General features: G+C 45.8%; 1 protein-coding gene across 1 annotated transcript in view; it reads left to right on the top strand.

The window, feature by feature from the left end:
- Positions 1-5,265: 5,265 nt before the first annotated feature.
- The window catches only part of FKBP9 (FKBP prolyl isomerase 9), a 48,080-nt gene continuing 36,669 nt past the window's right edge, over positions 5,266-16,676 (top strand). Inside the window, exon 1 of the mRNA XM_059933631.1 lies at positions 5,266-5,652. Within this exon, the coding sequence (XP_059789614.1) occupies positions 5,420-5,652 (233 nt within the window). The 5' untranslated portion in view covers positions 5,266-5,419. The remainder of the gene's footprint in view (positions 5,653-16,676) is intronic.

The raw sequence follows: 16,676 nt of genomic DNA, 5'->3' as shown, positions 1-16,676 counted from the left end.
TGGTCACCGATCCAGGATGATATGCAAGGTGTTGTGGTCACTCCACAGAAGTATGCTGGACCCCCCTCCACCCAAAATCGGTTTGCTGTCAAGACTGATGATGCCACATATGCACCGAGAGGGTAGGGAGAAATTTATTATTCACATATTGAGGCTTTCTGCGAGAGCAGGTCAGGCACCTAAGACAGTTCAAAAATAGCTTCAGCAAAGGAAAGGTGAGTGACCCTGGGTTTTATTGTGTTTAGGAGGTAGAACCTGGGTGACTACTCCTGCACACAAGCCAAGGCTTTGTGGGGTTTGAACTTTCCTCTGGTGCCAAGGGAAGGAGTGTGTGGACTTTCTTATCAGCTTGCCCACAGGTGGGGAGGAAGCGGAAAGTGGAGGTGGGGCTTGAAGGCTGACAGTGGTCAACATAAAAAAATGGAGTCAGATTCTTTATGACCCAGGGCCATCTTTCAAATTCGGCCCCATTTTCTGATTGTGATAAACTCAATGTAGTGACATCTAGTAAGCAGTTAGACAAACAGGAATTCTTTCTCTGGTGGTTATGATTCTGAATCATTCTTCTTACCCATCACCCTTTCTTTATGCCTATAGCATCTGGAGGGGTGTGCAGGTACAGCTCCTTTCCAGAAAGAAAGAGTAGAGTGATTATTACCCAACTGTGAATACACATGGAGTCACCCTTCACTTTGTACCCGGGCGCCTAGCCCAGGTGAGTGAGAGATGCCTTCTTTGTCCTCCCTCTGTGTTCTATCCTCTGCTTCAGTCTTTTCTACCCCTCTGCTTCATCCTAAGATAGCAGATTCACTCTCAAGGCCAGCCAAAGGGCCTTGGTGTTGGCCTAATTGTAGAGGGGTGGCTGCAGCTAGTCCTGACTCTGTGTTACTGGATAGGTTTGAAGCCTTTCTGAATGAAACAATTTTAAAAAGACCAGATTTTCTTCTTCCCCCCGACCAGGGATGGAACCCAGGCCCCCTGCAGTAGAAGCATGGAGTCCTAACCACTGGACCACCAGGGAATTCCCCCAAATGACTAGATTTTTCTCCTGCTTATATGTATTTTTTAATTAATTAAGTTACTTATTTTTGGCTATGTTGGGTCTTTGTTGCTGCGTGCGGGCTTTCTCTAGTTGTGGCGAGTGGGGGCTACTCTTCGTTGCGGTGTGCGGGCTTCTCATTGTGGTGGCTTCTCTTGTTGCAGAGCTCGGGCTCTAGGCGCACGGGCTTCAGTAGTTGTGGCTCACAGGCTCAGTAGTTGTGGCTCACGGGCTCTAGAGCACAGGCTCAGTAGTTGTGGCGCAGGGACTTAGTTGCTCCGTGGCATGTGGGATCTTCCCGGACTAGAGCTTGAACCCGTGTTCCCTGCATTGGCAGGCGGATTCTTAACCACTGCGCCACCAGGGAAGCCCGCTCCTGCTTATCTTGACCAGCTTTTGCAGCATAGCTTTGATGCCATTGTTTTGCTCACAAGGTGTTTTTTTAACTAGTTCTTAACTTACCAATGACCTTTTCCCCACTGGGAAGATGCAGGAAGGAAAAAAATGAGTTAAAGGGAAAGATCACATCCTATTACATACTGATGAATCATGGCTAGATTAGAGGGTAGACTGCAGAATCTGTCTCCCCCCTTCCCCCCTGCTAAACACCAGACTTCAAAGAATTCTGGTCAAGTAGTAAGCTCCCAAGGGTCCATGTCCACAGTTCTCTGCAGCACAGTGGAAACATTTGAGAAGTCCCATATTATTATTTCTAATAATTTAAACTGGTATTCTATTTAGTAACCAGTAGGATTAGAGGAAAAATTGCAGACAATGTGCTTTACTTGATGCTTGGAGGGAAAGGGGAGACATCTAACATAATTGACAAAACCTGTTGGTTGACAAACCAATTGCCATTCCTCCTTAACTTCCTTGCTCACAGCACTCTGGTTTTGTTCAGGAAGCTTAGGGAGCCATCTACTTCAGAGGAGGCTGGTTAGAGAGTCGAGACTCTTTCCTTGCTCTCTGCAGATGAATCTTGATTAGTCTTAAACCAATCGTAGTAATCCTATTTCTCTTCCACCGATAGGTTAGCAATGGGCATGGGATACAGGTTCAGTCAATGAGACATGAGGGGAGGTCTGTAGGAGGGAGGCTTTCTGGAAATACTTGCTCTTCATAAAGATAAAAGATCCCTTTTCTGCCTCAGGGTGGCGCTCCCTGCATGTGGTAGCTGGATCTGGGAGAGCCGTGTTGGAATCATGAGGGGGAGCAGTGAACCCCCTGAAAAGGACAGGAGAAGACACCTGAGCCCTTGAGGATGTTCTAGAGACACTTTATTAACCACTCCTGCAGCTGCTTCCCATCCAGACTTTCTCTGCTGAGAGACAGTATCCATCTTTATGGGTTAAGTGATTTTTGAGTTGGGTCTTCTCTCACTCATAGATAAATGTGATTCCTTACATTTACACAGTACTTTGCAGATTTCCATCCCTCATAAATTGCTTCACTTGATCCTCATAGAAACTCTATGGAGGTAGGCAAGACATCTTACAAATAAGGAAACTGAGGCTCAGAGAGTAGGGGCATGAGTGGCCCTACAACCAGGGTGGTGTGATTTCTAGTCCAGGGTTTTTCATCAAACCACATGGTGACTCCAGGTGTGTTGTCAAATACTGAAGGTGGGAGAATTTCTTGGAAACTCTTGGGGAGGGAGAGAAGACACTGCTGGAAACATTTCTCCTACTTCACTTTTGCCTCAGGTCAACTCAGATGAATTTGGGGGGGGGGATGTTTTTCTTAATACTGGCCTTTTCTTTATCCCCCACTCAGTGTGTGCCAAGCTAACGTTAATAGCTTACAAAGCTTAGCCCCCAGGGTTTACTGCTCTTGGAAGATCTGATTCATGCATGAGTCCTTTATTTCAGGCTCAATAAAAACTGAGATTTTCTTTAGTGCCCTGCTTTACTTGCCGGATTATGTTTGTAATTTTTCCGCTAACTTCCTGTATAGAGGTGGATAGAAAGAACCTAGTTTTCTGACGTTCATTCAGACCGATCCTGTTTCAGATCCCCCTTCGCTTCCTTCTCCATGTTGTTCCACGCCCCCATCCTGGCCTCAGACCTTTTGGATGTTTCTCCTATTATGTCCTTGCCTCTGACTATGTCACGTTCTCTTGTTCCTTGGCTCTCTGTTCTCTCACTGATTCTCCTCTTCTGTGTTTCCCTTCTTGCTTTCTCTCTCACTTCTCTCCCCGCTCCTTTAAAAAAATTCCAGTACCTTTCCCTTCTTTCTGGTTCCTGTCTCTCACCTGCTCCCTCTTCCCCCTATCTTTACCTTTCCGAACTTTTAGTCTACTGTTGACTCTCCTTGACTGGATTTACAGTTTTTAGACTTGACAAGTCCTCACAAAGTCACCCCCAGAAGTTTAATGGAAATCCTTTCTTTAAAATCTCAGCTTGATTTTAATTAGTTTTTATGATAATGTAGTCAGTAATGCCAAGACGTAAATTTTCCCTTTGGTAAATTGCTACAGAAATCCAATTCAAAGAATGTCTGTTAGGATTTAAAGAGACATTATAGAGCACACATACTGTTTGATCAGATAATTAACATTTTAAAAGGAATAACAAGGGAATTCCCTGGTGGTCCAGTGGTTAGAACTCAGTGCTTTCACTGCCGTGGGCCTGAGTTCAATCCCTGGCTGTTCAGCGTGGCCAATAAATAAATAAATAAAATAAAAGGAATGACAAGGAATCAAACCACTTGGAAGCACTACAAGGCAAAATGGAAGTGGCAGTCACTGCCTGGCCTGTTTATTCCTACATCTGTCTTCTTTTCCATTCTGGAATGTCTTCTCTCTCACAGGATCATAGGCTTTTAGAATTGGAAGAAGTCTTAGAAATCAACCCCTTCATTTTACAGATGAAGAAACCGAGGCCCAGAAGGTGGCATGCGTTGCCCACAGTCACGGTAAGGGAGTGGAAGATTCCTGACTGGAACCAGGTTGACTTTTTTGTTTGTTTGTTTCTGTGTAAAACCTGACATTGTTATTAAAAACCATAAAGAATGTTGTGGTCATCCATGTAAAAAAAAAAAAAAAAAAAAAAAAAAAAAAAAAAAAAAAAACCATAAAGAACTACTGAAAAGTACATAGAAGGAAGAAAATGATCACCCCAAATTCAACCACCTATAAATAATCAGTGTTAGGATGAATTGTATTAATAGGTTTTCTATTTCAATAGAATAAGCTCTATTAGGAATAATGAACATTTCTTTAGGGCTACGTGTAGTTTCTCACTAGATCCTGGATCTAATAAAATCTATAATAATCTAATAATTATCATTTTTTTTTAAAATTAGCACGTTTTATCTTCATCTTACAGAGGACACAATTTGCAGGTCACCTAAATAGTCCGCATAATTGTGGTTTTTTTCTTTAGTAAGTTGTTGGATTCAATTTAGTCACAATTTATTAGCATTTTTGCATTTCTAGTTATAAATTAGGTTGGCGCCCACATTCTCTCTCTCTCTTGCTATCTTTGCCAGGTTTTGCTTCCAAAACTAGTTGAGAAACCTTTGGTGATTTGCTTTCATTATTCCAAAGTTTCAATAAATGAGAACAACCAATTCTAAGCTAAGAATGCATTAAAACTACTCTAATGAATTTCCCCGCAGCATCTGAGTCTCTAATGTGGGGTCTTAACCGGCTTAGTCATGCGGGTGGGATGTTTGCTATTAAGGATCACTCACAGTTAGCAACTTAAAACTTTCGTCTGGACAACTGTCAGGGAAGTCTCACAATTCATGTCTCCCCCTTTCTCTGAGTATTAAAAGAAAATCCTGGAAAAAACTCTTGAAGACGGTTTCAGTCATTTTCAACGTAGAATCCAGGCTTGAAACTAATTAAAAAAAAAAAAAAAAAAAAAGTTCTCCTCCCTCCCCAAAGCAGCAAGGGGTTATTGGATCCGCGGCCACGTAGAAGCCTCTGGTGGCCCTAAATCCGGAGAGTCTCTAGCGACAGGCAGAGACCAGCGGGTTTGCCTGGGTGGTAACGGTTTTTCCCTCCCAACTTTGGGCCGAAGCCCAGTCCCGAGGAGTTCACGATTTCTCCCTCGGGGACGGGTCCCCTTTGAACTCGCCAGCCGAAGAAGGCCCGCCTCTTCCCCGGGCGGGCCAGCCCACCGGACCCTGCGGGCCCAGGCTTCTCAGGGCGCAGCAGGCGGGTCCTGGCGCGCGGCCGCGGCTCCTCCCCTCCCTCGGATGTGGCCTGGGGGCGGGGGGCGGGAGAGAGGGGGTGGTTGCTGCTGCCCGGGGAGGGCCGGGAGTCTTTTCCACGTTTCCAAACGCCGCCGCGCGCCCAGGCCCGACCCGCGCCACCCGAGCTCCGCGCGCCTCGCCAGCTCCGCGCCGCGCCCCCTCCTTTCCTCTCTGTCCGCGATGGCGATCAGGGCCCGGGGTTGGCGGCCCCCGCCGCCGCCGCTGCTCCTGCTGCTGCTCTGGGTGACCGGGCAGGCGGCGCCCGTGGCGGGCCTGGGGCTGGGCTCCGACACGGAGCTGCAGATCGAGCGGCGCTTCGTGCCCGACGAGTGTCCCCGCACCGTGCGCAGCGGCGACTTCGTGCGCTACCACTACGTGGGAACGTTCCCAGACGGCCAGAAGTTCGACTCCAGGTACCTCGCCCGGCGTGCCGGCCCGACCTCCGAGGCTGCAGCGCCCACTCTCCAACTTCCCTGTCTCCGGACAGGCCTTTCCCTCCCGACGGACCTCCCCCAGCTCCGCCCCGCGCTCCTCCCTCTCCCTCTTCCCACCCCAAAGCTTCCCAGACCCTTCATCCCTTCAGCCTGGAGTGTTGGGGGGTGGGGGTGGGGTGCCGCGAGTTTCCCGGTCCTTTTGCTTCCCTGGTCAGCGGGAATCTTGATAGGACCTTGCGCAGCAGCTGGGTCAGGACAGATCACGCCCTCCATCTCCACTCTGCGCATGAACACAGGCGAAGTGGGTGTAAAGTCGTCAGCCCACAAGCAGACACCAAGAGCAAATGCTGGTGTCCGCCTGCGGGTCTCCCTTTACTGCTCCTTCCGGAAAGGCCCTTGAGTGTCTAGTCAGACATGCCTCTGGAAGGTGATGATAGCAGCCGCTAACATATATGGAGCTATTACAGTGTGCCAGGGTAGTTCTAAGTGCCTTCCATATAACGAACTCATTTAATTCTTAACAATTCTCTGAGGTAGGTACTATCATTACCCTCATTTTGCCAGTGAGGTAACTTGAGGCCATTGAGGCTAAGAAGCTTGTGTAAGCGGAATCATTTTCAAACCCAGACAATCCAAGTCCAGGATTGTGCCTGTTAACTACTGCCCTCCCTTTACTGCCTTACCAAAAACTCCCTGGGCAGGAGGTAGTCCAGAGCAAGTCACTCAACTTTGCCACGGGGCCGTGCACCGTGTCCACAGTTTCAGCCCTAAACTCTGCCCCAAGATCACAACACCTCTCCCAGCTTCTCTCCAGTTTAGCTTTAGCGCTGACAAGGCCTCTTCTCCTCCAGCTCCAGGCTGCTCTCCTTCCCAAGACTTTGTTATAATCCTAGGTCTGTGCCCTATAATCTCTTAAGTGAATCGCCAGACTAAGTAAAGAGAAATGTTTGTTGAGCATCTGTTTTGTGTTCGAGGCTGGGCTAGGCTCATTCCTGAAGTTACCTTTTAAAAAGTACTCTTAGCCTCTCTTGCCTTTTTTGAAATTCCAGACAATGAGTGAATATAAAAAAGCTAGTTAGTATGCCACATGGCACATAGCAAGTGCTGAGAAATAGTCATTCTCACTATTGTTTCAGTTGCTTCTTTTTAAAAAAAAAAAAACAGCTTTATTGAGATATAATTCACATTCCATACAATTCACCCATTTAAAGCATACAATTCATTACTTTTTAGTATATTCACAGAGTTGTGCAATCACCACAAGTCTCTAATTCCAGAACATTTTCATTGTTCCAAAAAAGAAATGCTGGCTCCATTAGCAGTCACTCCCTTCCCCTCCAGCTCTAGGTAACCACTAATCTACTTTCTGTCTCTTTTTGGAATCATGGAATTTGCAGGCTTTATGTCTGGCTTCTTTCACTTAGCATAATGTTTTCAAGGTTCATCATGTTGTAGCATGTATCAGTACTTCATTCGTTTTTATGGCTGTATAATATTCCATACTGTACTTTGTTTATTCATTAGTTGATGGACATTTGAGTTGTTTACACTTTTTGGTTATGAATAATGATGTTATGAACATTCATGTACAAGGTTTTCTGTGGATGTGTGTTTTCATTTCTTTTTTTTAAAAAGAAATTTATTTGTTTATTTTTGGCTGCGTTGGGTCTTCGTTGCTGTGCACAGGCTTTCTCTAGTTGCAGTGAGTGGGGGCTACTCTTTGTTGTGGTGCACGGGCTTCTCGTTGCGGTGGCTTCTCTTGTTGCGGAGCACGGGCTCTAGGCCACAGGCTTCAGTAGTTGTGGCACGCGGGCTCAGTAGTTGTGGCTCGCGGGCTCTAGAGCGCAGGCTCAGTAGTTGTGGCGCATGGGCTTAGTTGCTCCGTGGCACGTGGGATCTTCCCGGACCAGGGATTGAACTGACGTCCCCTGCACTGGCAGGCAGATTCCCAACCACTGTGCCACCAGAGAAGTCACGTCCTTGAGGTTTTGATTCATGTTTCCCTAATGGCTAAAGATGCTGAACATCTTTTCATGAGTTTATTGGCCATTTGTGTATCTTTTTAAATTTGCTTCATTAATTAGAAAATAGGTAAGAATTTCCTGCTTGTGCTGATGTTAATAATTCCCATTGGAACAAATCGTCTAATACTTTCTACCCTCTAGGATGGCAGTCACTGTGAGGCAGTGTGGGACAGTGGAAAGAAAACAGAGGAGCTACCATCCATTCAGCAAATGTGTATGCAGTGTCTGCCCCTGAAGATGGTATCCCCTCCCTGCCCTTTCGCTTATAGTCCAGACAATTATATAGTGTGATAAGTACAGAAAGAATAATAGCACACACTTCTGTCTCTCACATAGAGTTCACACATAGTTCTTACCATGTGCCTTTACATATATGAACTAAAATGAATTCTTTTAACGTCACAGTACAGTGAGGGAGGTATCTCATTACGAACGAAGAAACTGAGGCTCAGGAAGTTCAAGTAATTTACCCAAGGTGGAGTAAACTACCAAGTAGTTTAACTACTTAACTACTAAGTGGTGGAGTGGGGCTTTGAATCTAGGCAGTTTAGTGCCAGAGTCTAAAGTTTATGATCTGTAGTCCACCACGTATAGGATGGAAGAACGGCAAGGAGCTTTGGAAGCACCCAGAAGGCTTAACTATATGTCGTGTGTGTGTGTGTGTGTTTGTGTGTGTGTGTGTGTGTGTGTGGAGGGGTCGGGGGGAGGGGGAGGGGTGGTCAAGATGGAGCTCTGGGATAGCAGGAATAAAGCCTGAGGAAGATTAAAATTTACCAGGAGGAGCTGAGGGGTGAGTGCTGAGGAGTAGGGGTCGGAAGAAAGGGTGTGACTGGTAGAGAGAAGAGCATATGCAGAGGCCTGGAAGTGAGGGCATGTGAAAGCTGTTCAAAATAGCCTGAGCTTGGAGTGGGAGTAGAGGAGTGACAGAGGGGGTAAAAGAGGAGGTGAAGGGAGGCCAGAGAGAAAGACAGGAGCCAGCTTTTGAGAGCTCTCCTCTGCCTGGCTATGGAGTTTGGTCTTTTCGAGGGACAATGGGAAGCCATTGAAGAGTTAATCAGGGACGTGAGGGATCAGATTTGCATTTTACAAAGGTCCCTTTGGCTGCAGTGTGGACAATGGAATGGTAGGAGCAGGGTACACAGTAGGTGATTCATTAATGTGAGTTTCCTTCTAGGACCTCTATTCCTTTGGGAATTTATGAAGTATTAGGGCGTTACTTTGCTCTTCCTGCACAAAGAGCTTAGGGAAGGAGAAATCCGCATGCTTTGGGCTTTGGCTGTTGATCTGGAGGTTTTGCCCAGAAGAAAATGATAGCTGTCGCTGTGACCAGAGTCATAAACCACAAAGGGCCTTTCTTTCCACAGAGCATTCTTCCTGCGTCTGTGCCTGGCGCTTGGGGGCAGTTGGTATCTTTTCAGCTTATGGGCATTTGCAGTTGCCAGGAGGCCCAGCCCTTCACCCTTGGTCACTGGCTTGGACGTGGTTTCATTTTATTTTGGAGCCTCCATGGCCTTGTTAATATGCTCTGTGGCTGCTGCTACAGACCTAAGGAGAAGACAGCAGCTTCCCGCCTGCAGGTTTCTGTGGGGGGCTCCTGCTCTCACTCTCTAGTCCTTGGAAACTCCCTGTCCACCACTCTTGATTCAGCTTTTGAGGAGTTCCATAGCATTCCTAGTAGTGAGGGACTGAAGTTTAACATGTTTCTGTTATCTTTAGCAGGCAAAACCGGCATCCTGGTCAGTTCATGCACAGTCTCAGGCCTGTCTGCAGACCTTTAAGGTCTCTACATTCAATAAATATTACTGTGTGACCACTACATGCCCTGTTGGGTATATAGAGTTGTAAATGCTCAGACCCAGTGGTGTTCAAACTGTACACGCATCAGAATCACCTGAAGCTTATTATACACAGTTCCTGATTAGGTAGGTCTGGGATGGGGCCTGAGAATTTGTGTATCTAACAAGTTCCCAGGTGATGCTGATGCAGTGGTCTAGGACCACATTTGGAGAACCATTGCTCTAAAAGAATCATAGACTCGTAACAGAGGTCAACTTCATTTTACATATTCATTCATTCAACAAATATTTATTTATTTATTTATTATTATTATTTTTTTAATTATTTATTTATTTATTTATTTTTGGCTGCGTTGGGTCTTCGTTTCTGTACGTGGGCTTTCTCTAGTTGTGGCAAGTGGGGGCCACTCCTCATCGCGGTGCGCGGGCCTCTCACTATCGCGGCCTCTCCTGTTGCGGAGCACAAGCTCCAGACGCGCAGGCTCAGTAGTCGTGGCTCACGGGCCCAGTTGCTCCGCGGCATGTGGGATCTTCCCAGACCAGGGCTCGAACCCGTGTCCCCTGCATTGGCAGGCAGACTCTCAACCACTGCGCCACCAGGGAAGCCAACAAATATTTATTGAATACCTACTATTCTAGTTGTTGGGATGTAGCAGAGATAAAACAGACAAAAATCCCTGCCCTCAGGTAAAACTATTTTGCATGATACTCTGATGGTGGATACATGTTATTTTACCTTTGTCCAAACCCATAGAATGTACATCACCAAGAGAGAACCCTGATGGGGGACTTCCCTGCGGTCCAGTGGTTAAGACTCCACGCTTCCAATGCAGGGGGCGCGGGTTTGATTCCCGGTTGGGGAACTAAGGTCCCACGTGCCGTGCGGCCAAAATAAAATAAATAAACTTAAAAAAAAAAAAAGCGTGAACCCTGATGTAAACTATGGACTTTTGGTGGTAATGACATGTCACTGATTATAACAAATGTACCCCTCTGGTGATGCACTCTGCTGATAATGGAGGAGGCTATGTGTGTGTGGGGTGGCGGGGTGGCGGGGGGGGTGTGTGGGAAATCTCTGTATCTTCTGTTCCGTTTTTTTGTGAACTCAAAACTGCTCTAAAAAAACCAAAGTCTATTCAAAAAAATCCCTACACTCAAGCCAGGGTAGAGGGAGGGCCCAGAAACCCATTCCAGCTGGCTTAAGAAGAAAGGAAGGGAACTTATTGGAAGGATCTGCAATTCCTCCTGAGGATCCAGAATCGTGAATGGACTTGACTTTCTGGATCTCTCTGAGGGATTGCAGAGGGACCGCATTTTCCCCTTCCCTGAAAGAGAGCTCCAGCAGGCTTTCCATACCACATACGTGACCTCTTGGGTCCAGTAACGCTGACTCACTGGATTCTGTCCCAATTCCACATTCCCAGGATCTCTCCCATTTGATTGGTCCCATTTGCATCAGGTTCCCGGCCCCCCCCCCACCACGTGGGTGTTAAGTCATGTGTTAAGTGGAAGGGTGTTAAGGCTCATCCCTTCTGCAGGACTGGATCTCAGAGAGCCGGTGGGCTGGGCAGTACCTCGGACAGTGTCAGGGTGGACCGGAAGGGTTAAGTGGCGGCAGAGAGCCTCAGGTCAGGACTGGCTTACTTAGGCGGGAAGCATTTAAATTGTTGATCTGCATGGTAAGCCTTCCTACAGAAAAGCCATGTAAAGAAAGAGAAGCTGCCCAGTGAGTGCAGTTCTGCTAACTTTAGGAAAAGTTATTCTTTTATTGGCAGACCAACCTAATACCCCCTTTGAAGACTTAATGGCACTGTTTTTTTTTTTTAATATTTATTTACTGATTGATTTTTATTTATTTATTTTTGGCTGCGTTTGATTTTCGTTGCTGTGCGCAGGCTTTCTCAAGTTGCGGTGAGCGGGGGCTACTCTTGGTTGCGGTGTGCGGGCTTCTCATTTGCGGTGGCTTCTCTTGTTGTGGAGCATGAGCTCTAGGCACATGGGCTTCAGTAGTTGTGGCACGCGGGCTCGGTAGTTGTGGCTCGCGGGCTCTAGAGCGCGGGCTTCAGTAGTTGTGGCGCACGGGCTTAGTTGCTCTGTGGCATGGGGGATCTTCCCAGACCAGGGATCGAACCCATGTCCCCTGCATTGGCAGGCAGATTCTTAACCACTGCATTAATGGCATTGCTTTTAATTTTCATTTGTGGGTCATTGCAAGTAACTATACATTCATATTGATTATTTAAGTTGGCTATATTTTGCTGCGCTGAGAACTTGTGTAAAATAAGAATTATTTATAGAGAGCTGACATTTTAACTTGTGCAGTTGCTTAAAAGCAAAAATCCACAATAGCAATGTAATGATTTTACTTTCCTTTGCAAAACTTTTCTTTTAATGATATTTTAATGCACCAAAGACCATCCAAGCCAGCCACTTGCATGTCAGGGTCTGACCCTCCGTGGAGGTGTGAATAGATGTGTTCTCTCCTTTCCTTCCTCTGCACTCCTACTCGCTCTTCTTTTCTCCCTCACCTTCTCTCTCTTCCTCTCATTTTTCCATCTGGGTAGCAGACAGGTAGTCTGCCAGATCATTAATGGCTTGCCTTTCCCCCCTGCCAGGGCTCATTAGCTGCTGGTAGAGGTGGTTGTTTGAGGAAGATACTCTTGGGCAAAGGGTCTGGGTAGCCCAGAGTCACCTTTGGGAGCAAGAGGTGTGGGGAGGGAGGTGGGAGGCAGAAACATCAGACTTGGCCTCCCTCCCTTGAGTTGGGCCCAAGCTCAGCAGTGGAAGTCAGCCTGGGGAGTGTGTTGAATCTCAGCTGTGTCATCCCAGGGCTAGGCATCCAGCTAGGAGGTGAGTTTCTGCTTTTGTGCATTTCATGAATGTTCTAGTCTCATTCACCAAGGGCTTTGGCAAGGACCACAGTCCTCATGTCAAGCACGTCCCATGTAAGCCAGCCATCTGACCAACTTTGAGACACCAGAAGGCGGTTCCCATGCCCAATCGACTGGCTCTTTATTAACTTGCTTCCCTTCTGTTATGAATTCTCAAAATATGGCAGTCTTTTTAATGTTCAAAAGAAATTTATTCAGTCTAATGTACAGCAGTGTGAATATAGTTAATAATACTGTATTGTGTACTTGACATTTGCTAAGAATGTAATTCTTAAGTGTCCTTACTACAAAAAGAAAAAGAAAATGGTAACTATGTGAGGTGATGGATATGTTAATTAGCTTGATTGTGACAATTATTTCATGATGTATCAAAACATCAAGTTATACACCTTAAATATACGCACTTTTTATTTGTCCATTATACCTCAATAAAGGTGCAAGGGGGAGTAATGTATTTGGTTATTATTTGTCTAAACTGAATCTAAAATTGGCATTTAGAGCAAGCTGTCTTTTCCTTTCATAGTTGATCAGGGCTTCAGCTCTGCTAACCATAGGGCCATTCTCTCTTCCCTTTGTAATGGCCATTTTAACTTCATTTCTGGCTCTGAGATCAGAATAATCTCAGCAACAAGTAGTATACATGCATGTCAATTTTTGGCAAAATGTTTTAAAATTAATTTTAATTTTTAAAGCAATACAGATGCACAGAGTTTTAGAAGCAGTTAAATAATTCCATAAAGCTTAAAATTATAGTTACCAAGCTACTATGAGTGGGGAAGGGGCTCCGGCATGAGGTGTAGCTGCTCTGAATTCGGACTTTGATGCTCCAGGTTTCTTTCTGCCCTGCGGCCTCCGCAGGCTCTAGGAGGCACACGGCGTCCACCCTTGACCAGATCCCCTTTTGCATACACCTAGATTCTGTTTCTTCCCTTCTAGGTCAGTTTCTGCCCCTCCGTTCCCTTTCCATCTTCCAAAATGTTGCCATCTCTTGACAGCAAGGGTCTCCGCTCTGGTTTTCTCAGTCCTTTTTAAAAAAAGAGCTTAGGAGCTTGGCTAGGAATGGGCTTTAGGGGCTCTAGAGAAGGGGGTGTGTTCAGTTTGCCGTATGTTCTTTTTAAAGTTCATCCTCACTGCAGGTTGAAACCTGCATTTAGAAGTAGAGCCACAGTACTTATGCTTTAAGAACACAGCCACAGGGGCAGTTACCTATCTTGAGGAATAAGCGCAAGGCAGTGTATGCTTGTTTGTAGCAGATGAGTGAGTTGAATTTGAATGAGTTGAATATGATGGGTGTTACGTGATGTCTCCTGTCGTAGTGGTCCTTGAGCTGATCAGCTGGAAGAGCATCATTGGAGGGTGCTGCAGCCACCTCCCATACCCCGCTTGGGGCAGAGGAAGGTAGAAGTGTCAGGGGCAGCAATCAAAGGGTCTACAGCAGTGAATGAGCAGGGGAGAAAAAATAAGCTGGTGGAGAGGAGAGGGGGCTTGTGGTTGGGTTCAGCCAATGGGGCATCAGCAGGAGATCAGAGGGAGGGAGGAGAGTGAGGTGGAGATATTTATTCCTCTGGCTTCCTGCCTATAGAGTCATCACATGGGCTGTGTTCCTAGACCAAAGGTCCTAGCTTAGCTTCTGTCAGGTGCTCTGAGCTCCCTCTCTATTCCTGGATCCTTCAGGTCCGGGTGTGACAACAGCACTCCCTTCTGGTCCCCAGAGGTACTGCATTGTCCCTTAATTGTTTCTCTGCACCCTGCACACAGACCCTTTATTAAAGTGTCCTGGAGCTGCCTAGTTTGTGCCTCTCATCTCTTTCCTGCAGGACCTCGATTGGGACATCTGCACATCAGCCCGATACTGGGACAGGCTGAATAAGGGCTAATTGCAGCACTTGCAGAAATAATTTTCATGACCAGCTTCTGGCTGGACCCTGCATATGAATTTGTTCCAGTTGTACTGATCAGCACAGACTTGCTGAGAACAACTTTATTTTTCCAGATGGTCAGAGTTTTCAGCTGTAGGCAAAACTGGCCTTGCTTGTTAGTTTCTCATGTATGTGAATTATACATTTTCTTTTGGAAAGGTGTTTTTTGTTTTTAGCATGTTGCTTAGGCAGTCATCAAATGAATAAATTAATGCTGCGAGGCCATACCAGTTTTTATACATCATCTAGGGAGGCCCTGTGCGTGGAGGGTAAGAGTCAGATAGTCCTGGGTTCTAGCTTTCTTTCCCACTTGGCTAACTTTGTGAGCTTGGGAAATATTTTCACCTCCCAGGAGCCTGAGTATCAGCACTTACCTTCAGGTGTTGTATGAGGATTAAATGAGGTAGCATATAGAAAAGCTTAGGTTACCCCTGTGCCTGACACATAATAAACGCTCTCTAAATAGTAGTTATTATTAAAAACTCCCGTTAAATTTGGGTTCTGTGGATGAAAAATATAAAGTTCCGTGCCTGGGAAGTCTTCGAAGCCTGAATTCTGGTCCATAAATCCTCCAGTTTGATGATGGTTCAGGGTGTGGCAAAGCCCCAGCCAAGTGAAACTGAAGAGCTGGCATTCCCCAAGTTGGGTTTCCGTCCTCCGGAGACAGAGGGTGGAGGCTAGAGCCGACTTTGGCACAAAGCTGATGATGTGCTTTTGTTCTCTGGCTTGTCAGCCAGAACTTGGACATTTGCTTTCTGTTCACTGACCTTGGAGAAAGGAAGGCTGTGAAACGGACTGTAAAACTAGGAGGAGAAAGGGAAGGAGAGGGCAGGTCTGAGGAAGATGACCTGACGGATGGTTAGGTAGACCGTGCTGCTCTCCCAGGCTGTTCATTAAGGAAAATGAGGAAAATGTAGAAGTAATTTACCAAGTGAAGGGCAGGTAGATTCCAACAGCCCTTAACATTTTATTACACAAGTACAGTTGTCTCTCGGTATCCATGGGGCATTGGTTCCAGGACCCCTTTGGATACCAAAATCTTCAGATACTCAAGCCCCTTATAGAAAACGGTGTAGTATTTGCATATAACCAAGGCACATCCTCCTGTATACTTTAAGTCATCTCTAGATTACTTCTGATACCGAATACAATGTAAATGCTATGTAAATAGTTGCCGGTGTGCAGCAAATTCAGGTTTTTGCTTTTTGGAACTATCTGAAATTTGAAAAAATATTTTCAATTTCCAGTTGGTCGAATCCATGAAGTGAAATCTGTGAACATGTATTCCATGATCATTTTGAAATTAAGAGAGAATTAAAGAGAAGACAAATCGTCACCTGAAATCTCCTACCCATAGATTACTATTGGTAATATTTTCACGTGTCACCTTGTGGATTTTTCACATGCATCTGTATATGCAAATTCAAAATGGGATTATTTTATATGTGGCTCTGTAACCTACACTTTTCTCTTCATGTGTATGTCCTTCTATGCCAATGAATAGAAATGTTAAAAATTTTTTTTTATTGAGGTATAATTGACATATAGTATTATATTAGCTTTAGGTGTACAACATAATGGTTTGATATTTGTATATATTGCAAAATGATCACCACAATAAGTGTAGTTAACATCCATCACCATGCATAGTTACAAAAAACTTTTTTCTTGTGATGGTAACTTTTTTTTTTTTGGCTGTGTTGGGTCTTCACTGCTGCATGCGGGCTTTCTCTAGTTGTGGCGAGCGGGGGCTACTCTTCATTGTGGTTCACGGGCTTCTCATTGTGGTGGCTTCTCTTGCTGTGGAGGACAGGCTCTAGGCACGTGGGCTTCAGTAGTTGTGGCTCACAGGCTCTAAAGCTCAGGCTCAGTAGTTGTGGCGCACGGGCTTTGTTGCTCTGCGGCATGTGGGATCTTCCCCAGCCAGGTCTCAAACCCGTATCCCCTGCATTGGCAGGTGGATTCTTTTTTCTTTAACATCTTTATTGGAGTATAATTGCTTTACAATGGTGTGTTAGTTTCTGCTGTATAACAAAGTGAATCAGTTATACATATACATATGTTCCCATATCTCTTCCCTCTTGCGTCTCTCTCCCTCCCACCCTCCCTATCCCACCCCTCTAGGTGGTCACAAAGCACCAAGTTGATCTCCCTGTGCTATGTGGCTGCTTCCCACTAGCTATCTATTTTACATTTGGTAATGTATGTAAGTCCATGCCACTCTCTCACTTCGTCCCAGCTTACCCTTCCCCCTCCCCGTGTCCTCAAGTCCATTCTCTACATCTGCGTCTTTATTCCTGTCCTGCCCCTAGGTTCTTCAGAACCTTTCTTTTTTTTTTTTAGATTCCATATATGTGTGTTAGCATATGGTAT

The sequence above is a fragment of the Balaenoptera ricei genome, chromosome 9, assembly GCF_028023285.1.
Source record: "Balaenoptera ricei isolate mBalRic1 chromosome 9, mBalRic1.hap2, whole genome shotgun sequence".
NCBI classification, from domain to species: domain Eukaryota; kingdom Metazoa; phylum Chordata; class Mammalia; order Artiodactyla; family Balaenopteridae; genus Balaenoptera; species Balaenoptera ricei.
This window is presented reverse-complemented; position numbering and strand designations above follow the sequence as displayed.